The sequence below is a fragment of the Mandrillus leucophaeus genome, unplaced genomic scaffold, assembly GCF_000951045.1.
Source record: "Mandrillus leucophaeus isolate KB7577 unplaced genomic scaffold, Mleu.le_1.0 Scaffold10, whole genome shotgun sequence".
Taxonomy (NCBI): Eukaryota; Metazoa; Chordata; class Mammalia; order Primates; family Cercopithecidae; genus Mandrillus; species Mandrillus leucophaeus.
Genome location: NW_012098098.1, coordinates 714,620 through 723,941, shown reverse-complemented (window position 1 = coordinate 723,941; position 9,322 = coordinate 714,620). Strand labels below are relative to the sequence as shown.

The 9,322-nt window shown below is 46.3% G+C and overlaps 1 protein-coding gene across 2 annotated transcripts in view; it reads right to left on the bottom strand.

The window, feature by feature from the left end:
* Window positions 1–3,257: 3,257 nt before the first annotated feature.
* The window catches only part of HSBP1 (heat shock factor binding protein 1), an 11,421-nt gene continuing 5,356 nt past the window's right edge, over window positions 3,258–9,322 (bottom strand). The window contains exons 2-5 of one of the 2 annotated variants that reach the window (XM_011970709.1): window positions 8,101–8,172; window positions 7,480–7,546; window positions 6,792–6,912; window positions 3,258–4,824 (exon numbers count right to left, since the gene is read on the bottom strand). In XM_011970709.1, the coding sequence (XP_011826099.1) occupies window positions 6,794–6,912; window positions 7,480–7,546; window positions 8,101–8,145 (231 nt within the window). In that variant the 5' untranslated portion in view covers window positions 8,146–8,172 and the 3' untranslated portion in view covers window positions 3,258–4,824; window positions 6,792–6,793. Of the gene's footprint in view, window positions 4,825–6,791; window positions 6,913–7,479; window positions 7,547–8,100; window positions 8,273–9,322 lie in introns of those variants that run through there. The other variant, XM_011970654.1, reaches the window with a different exon arrangement.

Sequence of the window (9,322 nt, the reverse complement as noted above, 5' to 3'; positions counted from 1 at the left end):
TGAGATGGAGTCTCGCTCTGTTACCCAGGCTGGAGTGCAATGGCACGATCTCGGCTCATTGCAACTTCTGCCTCTTGAGTTCAAGTGATTCTCCTGCCTCAGCCTCCCGAATAGCTGGGATTACAAGTGCCCACCACCACGCCCAGCTAATTTTTGTATTTTTAGTAGAGATAGGGTTTCGCCGTGTTGGCCAGGCTGGTCTAGAACTCCTGACCTCAGGTGATCCACCCACCTCGGCCTCCCAAAGTGTTGGGATTACAGGCGTGAGCCACCGCGCCCAGCCCGGTCTTGCTCTTAGTTTTACTGAGGTGCAGAATTTACTCGCCCCAGAGCTGCCCTCCCTTGGGACTTCTTGCCATGTGAAATAATACATCCCACCATTATTAAAAGGGCTGATTTCTGCTATTGGCAGCTAAATGCTTCTAAGCTGCTGGATCCTGAATCCAGACTATTCTTAATTATTGGAAAGCAATACTGTTCTCTTTTGGAAGGTGGACATTTTGCAAGATCAATGTGACTAAATGGTCAAATTCTGTTTTCTACGGTAGGGACACAGAATTTGACCATTATTAGATCATTATCGTGAAGATTATTATTGTGAAGCAGGACAGTCAAGCCTGTTCTTATGAGGCAGGGTAGCATCTACATGATAGTTCATGTATGTGGTGTCTACATAAGCTATGGTAAAATGGAGCTCTGTTGAGGAGACAGCCACACATTACATTTCATCAGTGTCGGGGATCCCACAGAGGCTGATGGTGTACAGCTTTTAGGGTCACTTGAACCCTAGGCAGGGGTCTGAGGAGCTTCCAGGCACCTCTTAGTGAGAGCCTCAGGGGTGAGGACCAAGCCTTAGGATCCCCCCTCTTTTTTTTTTTTGAGACAGGGTCTTGCTCCGTCAACCCAGCTGGAATGGAGTGGTCCGATCACAGCTCACTGCAGCCTCGACTTCCTGGGCTCAAGTGATCCTCCCACCTCAGCCCCCTGAGTAGCTGGGAGCACAGGTGTGTGCCACCACACTCAGGGCTAATTTTTCTATTTTTTTGTAGAGATGGAGTCTCACTATACTGCCCAGGCTGGCCCTTTTTTCTTTTTTAAAATAACAAACTCTTTTCCTATTTTCATATTAATTTGTGGGGTTGATAAGTGCAATGTTCAATCACAATTCCTCTGGTTTTGTTTTCGGGCAGTGACTAACGTCTCCCCTCCCTCATTTTCATTCGTTGAAAAGTTCTCAACTGGCTGCAGCTAAAATCAGACACTTAAAATTAATGCAAGATTAAGATTCCAGGTGATGGCTTCATGAGTGCATTGTAAAGTCTTCGTTGCTGTAAAACAACAACAAAAACCGTGCTCCAATAGGATGGTAAGCTAATAGGTCATGGAGTTGGGGGAGGTGTCTTTTTCTCCCCCGGGTTGGGCCTCAAGCAATAATTTTTGTGGGAGACAGGACGGGTACAGGCATGGAAAACCAATGTGAAAACCTGTGGTTCGTATTCCCCGCGGTTGTGCTCTGGGCAGATGTTTGAGGAACTTAGTTTCTGTCGTTGTTCTCAAATGATTTAGGAGAAAAAGGCACTGATCCAGGAGCACACATTTTCTACCAGCTCTGAATAGTTTAAATTGCAAATAAAAACTCACATCCAGTGTGTTTATTACTTAATTTTAGGTCATGTTTAATTGAAAACACTACATCAGCCTTTTGAAACTAAATTTCGAGACCCAGCGAGTGGGGTTGATGATTTCCAGACAGCCTGGACAGATGAGATTTGGAGCTTGGCTCACATGAAGAGGCAGATGATCAGCTGTGTTCGTGAGCGGTGCAGGCGTGCAGCTGTGAGGACATTCCAGGGTCATCACTGCCAGCTGTGACCTCTGGGCCCCTGACTCTCAGTCTCGGGTTCCTTTTCCTTAAATGGGACTCATCAAATGAAAACCTCTCAGTGTGGTCGTGAGGATGAAGCCAAATAGTGCCAACAAAATGCTTAGCGCAGTACAGCGGTTTATAGTCAATGCTTTCAATGGTGCTAGCTGTGAACAATCGGTAACTGTAGCCAGTCAACTTTCAGGGCTAGATATGACAACACATGCTGCAAATGCCTCCATTTTATTCTAATCAAAATATATAATCTGCAAAATCCAAAGAAAAGAGGAACACAGTATCTGTTTGGGAAGGCTTCCATTTACAATCAGCATGTTGAAAAAGTTCACTTTTCATTGTTTGGAGGACTCTGTTCCCATAGCAACAGTGCTCTAAGTGGGGGTTAAAATTCCAAGGACTCACTGCGGCAAATGAACTCTTAGTTACCTGAAATATTGTATGCTAGTCCTGACAGGGTCAAACAATGACTGCACTTTACTTGTAATGAAACAAAAAATTGCTATGAAAATAAGATTAAAATATTTTAAAATCCTGTGGCTCAAAGGACAGCAGGATGAACTAGGGGCCACACGAAGAAGCTGTGGGGCCTTGGGGTTTGGGAGACAGGGCACTTAAATGTAAGGCTGTTTTCCTTGGTGCAAGGGCCCCCATACTCATCTGTATTTGTCAGCCCTCAAGAGAATCTTCACTGGCTGGTAAATGAACAAGAATAGTTGGAGAAAGAGTACTTCATACAGTATAAAAAAGACCCTTGGCCAGGCACGGTGGCTCAAGCCTGTAATCCCAGCACTTTGGGAGGCTAAGGCAGGACTGCTTGAGCCTAGGAGTTCTAGACCAGCCTGGGCAACACAGCAAAACCCAGGGGTGGTGGCACGAACCTGTAATACTAGCTACTTGGGAGGCTGAGGCAGGAGGACTGCCTGAGCCTGGGAGCTTGAGGTTCCGAGTGACCTATGATTGTGCCACTGCACTACAGCCTGGGCAACAGCAGAACTTGAAATCCAGGAGGCGAGCAGGTTTAAAGATGAGTTCTCTGCTCTACTTTCCGAGCCTTTAATATGCTAATTTCTTCATGAGGTTCACAGCATGTCATCTAAACCCAAGTGATCATAACCCTTTTTTTCCTGCAGCATCTCTAGGGGCAAGTGTTCTGGGAACGTACCTGAGACAATTCGCCTGCAATGCGAGTCCTCGCAAGCCCTCCTCCCGCTCCTCAGCTTCCCCTTCCAGCAGGCAACCTCCCCCAACACCCTCCTCCTGCTTTGCCTTGGGCTACTTGTACTTAATCCATCCAGAGGTTTTAGTTGATACTCTAATGTCATTTCTGCATTTCAATCTGAAAACCAAACAGATTTTTGACACAAAGGAAGCTTCATAGCAGGATTTCAGGCACCTTTATTCATGGCAGATATTTTTGGTCAGGGCAGCCTGCCTTTAAAATCGTTCCATTATTTGAGGAGGTCGACTCCTGCCTAAGTCACAACTCTCCTACAACTGCAACTGGCCATATCATTTCCATTTGCCACTTGGGAGGCTTGAGAACATCAGCAGGGACGCAGGTTTCAGCTGGTCTGGTCAATGCCTGCAGTGTGTGCAGGGCATTCAGGGGCTCCAGCCTGAATCACAACTGGCCTGATCAAGGGAGGTTCTACAGTTGAGTAACCAGAGTGGTGAATTCATTTCATTACAGAAGGATCTGACTCCTTTATGTTCCCCATGTAACTTGTATACAGGACAAATTATTTCTTCCTATGATAGATTTGCAATATAAACACCAAGACTGGTGATACGAGAAACTTAAAAACATCATGTTTTTCAATTTTTCAAGTTTTTGTGTAAAAGCACTTTGTGGTGACAATCATGGATCACCTTCCACGTCATCAATATTGGCTTCTCGGTTTAGCACTCCCGGCACTGCATTTTTGAGTGGCAAGAGTTAAAAGGTATTGTCCCTGTCCTCTATAATCAGTAACATTGTCACTCTGCAAGAATTTAGATAAGAAACAGTTTAAGTAAAATAGTATTTCTTAAAAACTTGAGTCTACTACACATCATTGACCATATTCTAGCCAAGCAGCTGGCATGGGCTTAACATGGTCTCTTTTCCTTCTCTTTCTTTTCCAGTCAGTAGCTCAAAGGAAAGATGGAGTGATTGAATTTTAAAATCCTGCCAGATTTTTTATGGTAACCATTGTAGATGCACCATGTAGGGTCCTACTGAAGTATTAGAATCTCATGCAAAACTCTAACAAATGCCTCATTACAGAAGGCTATTGTCATTTTCTGTACTGTAAAAGTTCTAACACAAGAAAGTGGCAGTGGTTACTTTTCATTGACTTTAGCATGTGACCTCAGGGACTTAGACATAAGTCTAAGTTCTATTCTGAGTTTTGGCAACAGAGCAGTGACAGATATTTCTGAATAAACAATTTTTAGGTGTTTTTAGCCATTCGAAAAGTATTGCCAACACACTATTTGGTGTTAGCTCAACAGTCACTTTGTGCTGAGAATTAAAGAACTCTAAAGTCTACAAACATCGTACTTCACCAAGACTATAATCGAAGGGTTTACTATTTGTGTAATAAGAAAATCACACAGCAACTTTTATCCAAACAGCAACTACTACAAAAGGAATGACAAGAAAAAAAATATGACTTCACAGAAATACACTAAAAGATTTGACAATGTTATGCAGGAACCGCCAAAGTTTTAGTGTTTAATGATGAATAGCACAACTGACCAAGGTCCAAGATGTGAAGATACTATGTTCAAGAAACTGGGGGTTAAATCACTCTACAAACTAACTATATAGTATGTGATAAGAATGCATACTTTATAATATAAAACCTGTCTACACATAGTAGTTAGCTGTAAAAAGCCATTCGATCTTCTCTTGGCTTGGAAATATGGTGTTCCAGATTCCAGTATAAATTATTAGTAACCTGTTGAAGAAGGAAAAATCATCATGTTTTTCATTGTATGAGTGCAAGTAAAAATGACATACAGGACTATCAACTAAAAATCCCTTTACTTATTTTCTTTGGACAATATTTTAGCAAAAATAGATTTAACTGGAAATATTTTTTAAAATTTTGGCATCAGTTTCCTACTCCCATTCTTGTCTTTCAATGACCCCCATCACTAGCCAGTCTACAATCCTGAAATTCTTGTGGCAAGATTCTCAGTCGGTTGATGGGAGTTTTGACTGCCACATAACATAAAAAGAGACCCACAGACGCATCTAAGACTGGGAGGACATTTTTCCAAATTATCTCTGGATAAGAATAACGATGACATCACCCACAGAAAGCAGTTATGTGGTTTACTCACACAGTGAATAAACCCCACCTATTGTAAAGATAAAAGCAAAGTTAAGAGTCTGTCTTCAACATCCCAAATCTGTATTTCGCAGTAACTTAAAATGTGGTCCAGAGCAAGCCCAGAAAATAGGAAATTAGGCATCTTTTACTGTATATTCTTCTTGGTACACTACCTATCTAAAAATACTCAGGATTTTGATTTATTTATTTTTGAGACAGAGTCTTGCTCTATCGCCCAGGCTGGAGTGCAATGGCATGATCATGGCTCACTGCAAACTCTGCCTCCTGGGTTCAAACGATTCTCCTGTCTCAGCCTGCCGAGTAGCTGGAATTACAGGCGTGCACCACCACGCCCATTTTTGTAGAGACAGGGTTTCACCATGTTGGCCAGGCTGGTCTTGAGCTCCTCACATCAAGTGATCTGCGCGCCTTTGCCTCCCAAAGTGCTGGGATTACAGGCATGAGCCACCACGCGCCAGCGACCGTTTTTTTTTTTTTGAGACGAGTCTCACTCTGCCGCCCAGGCTGCAGTGCAGTGGCCGGATCTCAACTGCAACCTCCGCCTCCCTCGGTAACATTCATTTTTATAGAGAATTAAAACGTTATAAATGAAACATGAGAAAAGGGAGTTTAAAACTTATTTTTCACACATAAAGAGGAAAAGAACTGTGCACTCAGTGCACTGTGCTGAGTGATAGTGTACATTTACCTATCTTGCTATGTGGGTAGTTTTAATGGGCTTTCCTCTAACATCTGAAACTATTCAATGGAAATTTAAATGAACTCCAGAGTAAAAGCTTAATGTGGCCACAATCTAGTTTACCTACGTCAAGTTACCAAGCAAGTCTCCAGAATTTAAGCCATTTAAGAAGGTGGTAATGTGGGTGACTTATCAGTGATCCCCTCCACCGCCCCCCGCCTCCCAAAAAAAGCAATGGAAAATCTTCCAGTGACAGGCTTTATAGGCCAACAAAAACCCCTTTATTAGCTGGAATGATAAAAACTCAGTGGTTATCTAATGTTAGCCAGTGGTCTTAACTAACAGTGACAGAAGTCTAATTAATAAAAACTGGGAAAATAAATTCATTGTAAAGAATGAGTTTGGCATGAAAAATTCCAAAACATGAAGTCCACAGCAGGTAAAGAATACAGTGATGTTTGCTGGGATCATGGCTGGGAACTGATCTAGAGAATGTCTGACTACATCAAAATTATACTTACAGGTTCTATTCTTTTAAGAAAAAAAAAAAAAAGGGCTGGGCACGGTGGCTCACACCTGTAATCCCAGCACTTTGAGAGGCTGAGGTGGGCGGATCACTTGAGGTCAGAATTTGAGACCAGCCTGACCAACATGGAGAAACCTCATCTCTACTCAAAATACAAAATTAGCTGGGCGTTGTGGCGCAAGCCTGTAATCCCAGCTACTCGGGAGGCTGAGGCAGGAGAATCCCTTGAACCCAGGAGACAAAGGTTATGGTGAGCTGAGATCGTGCCATTGCACTCCAGCCTGGGCAACAAGAGCAAAACTCCGTGTTAAAAAAAAGAAAAAACAAAAAAAGAAAAGAAAAAAAAATTGCCCCCTTCCTCACCTTCAACTCTTTTGTGTGGCAGGTATCTTGTTTTCACCTTCCAGTTCTTCCACCCCAGCCTGTGTCATGAGGTCTGCGATGTTCTTCTCCAGATCATCAATGCGACTACTCATATCATCAAGTGGTGAAGTTAAAGACAACGCGTGCCAACATCTCCTCATTGAGCCCTTTCCCTCCGTCCCTGTAGACTACGGCCTTAAACACAACGATTTTAGGGAAACCGGTCTTCCAATTTCCTTTAGACACTGTTACAGGCTGGTGGGTAGAGTGTAGGACTCGGGGGCACGGCTACCCAACATCGGTTTCCGGCCCTGACCCTTACTAGTGATGGAACCCCTAAACCTCAATTCATGCATTTGCTAAAGATGGTAACACTACAACCCACTCATAAGGTCATGCTGAGTATCAAAAGAAAGACACACACAAAAGCGCTTAGTTTACAGTCCATGGTCAACCACACCAGCTATTAGGATTGGTAGATGTACGCTCCTTGAGCCAGGGATCTGTGTAGCTCAGCTGTACCCCGAGCTCTCTGCGCAGTCCTTCTTGGAAACACAGTACAATCCAAGCTCAAATTCTGTAAGTGACTGGCTGAAGCTGGCCTGAAAACTACTCATTTATCCCCACCGCTGCCCGGCAAAGAGGCTCCAAAGGCCCACAGGAGGCCCACTACAGATAAAAAGGATATTTCTCCCAATGATCTGGTCAGACATGGTCTGAAATTTATCTTGCATCTGCTGCAGGAGTGTCTGCACCTAAGAAAAACCGAAACAAACACGGTCCACATCGATCCTGAGACACCTTCCTGGGATCAGGACGTGAGCCCTGATCTCGGGTTCCAGCCCCATTTCTGCCTCTGGGCAGCTGTGCCGCCTTCAGCAAGGATCTTCCTTCTCGGGGCTTCCGTTTTCCCACCTGTCTAATTAGACTGGTGGGCTGGGGAGGCCGCTGCGACTCAAAGTTCAGGGTCTTCAGGTTGTTTCTGCCGGGTTGGGGCACCCAGGGGTGTGTAAGGAGTCGAAGGGCGGGGAGGGTGTCAGAGGGAGGCAGGAGGGACCCGGGGGTCGTTCGCGACAGGTGAATGGGGCTACCGGAGGGAGTCGGGCTTGGGAGCGCCCGCGGGGAGACGGGTCCGCACCGAGCGCCCCGGGGGTCAAGGTGGCCGGGAGCCTCGGCCAGAGACGCTTCCAGAAACGGGGCCTCGGCAGACGCCACGCGCGGTCGCGGTGGGCGCGCCTCTGTCCAGCAGGGCCTGGCCCAGCGCCGCCCGGGAAGGCCGCGGCCTCGGGCCCTCACAGCCGTCCCTTACCACCGAGGTGAGGTCCTGCACGGTCTTGGGGTCAGTCTCGGCCATCTCCCCGACGCCCAGCTTGGCGGTTATGTCTCAGACCGTAACCTACACTTCCGTTTGTCGGCTCAGACGCCCCCGCCCGCTGCTTCTCGCGACGAGACTGGCTGCTCGCGGGACCGCGGGGCATTATGGGAGTAGTAGTTTCTCCCGCACCGGAAGGGCCTCGAGGCCGAGCGCTTCCGTTCCAAGGAGCGGCCCGACCCCACGCTCCCCGCCCTCTTTTGCATAGCCCCTCCCCTCCCCAGCGTGCCGTAGATGGGGTGGGAAGTGAGACCAACTCAGAAATGGAGCAATAGAGGCAGGGAGTGGCCTTGGCCCCCATTCCAGGCTGTAGTCAGTCGAAAGACGGCTCTGGGTTTCTTTGGCCTGTCAGGACGAACTTACTGAACTTTTGCCCTTCAACAAGACCCACTATACCCTTGTAACTGCCCCCAAGTCAAGAAACATGAGCCCCCCGGAAGCCCCATGGCCCCTGTCCTGTCCTGTCCTGTCCTGTCCTGTTATCTCCACCCTATGAGGGTGGCCAGCGTCCGGAGTTTAACCCAGCAGGTTCATTGTGCCCGTCAGGTTCATATGAGGGGATTCAGACAGGAAGCTGTCCATCATGTCTGGCTTCTTGCACTCCACGCGATGCCTACTGTTGAGTGGGGAAGGCTTCCGGCATCAGGGTTAGACTGTGGGTTTGGGTGTTGAAGGAGGTGGGCACTGCTGAGGTGGAACCTCTAGTTCCAACCCCACAGATGGTCTTTAGGATTGGGTCTCATGGCAAGGGGATAGGAGAGTCCTTGACTGCGGGCCTGGCAAGGAGATGTGTGAAAGTTCTGGAAACTTTCACACATCTCATTTAAGGACTGCTGTGTGTGAGGGTCAGCTCCAGTTTGAGTTTAGGTGGGGAGAGTCTGTAAGGGGTTAGACCTGTTACAGGAAAGGGTCCTGATCCAGACCCCAAGAGATGGGGTTCTTGGATCTCATGCAAGAAAGAATTCAGGGCGAGTCTCTAAAGTGAAAGCAAGTTTAAGAAAGTGAAGGAATAAAAAAATGATCACTCCATAGACAGAGCCCCGAGGGCTGCTGGTTGCTCATTTTTATGGTTATTTCTTGATTGTATGCTAAACAAGGGGTGGGTGATTCATACCTCCCCTTTTTAGACCATATAGGGTAACTTCTTGATGTTGCCATG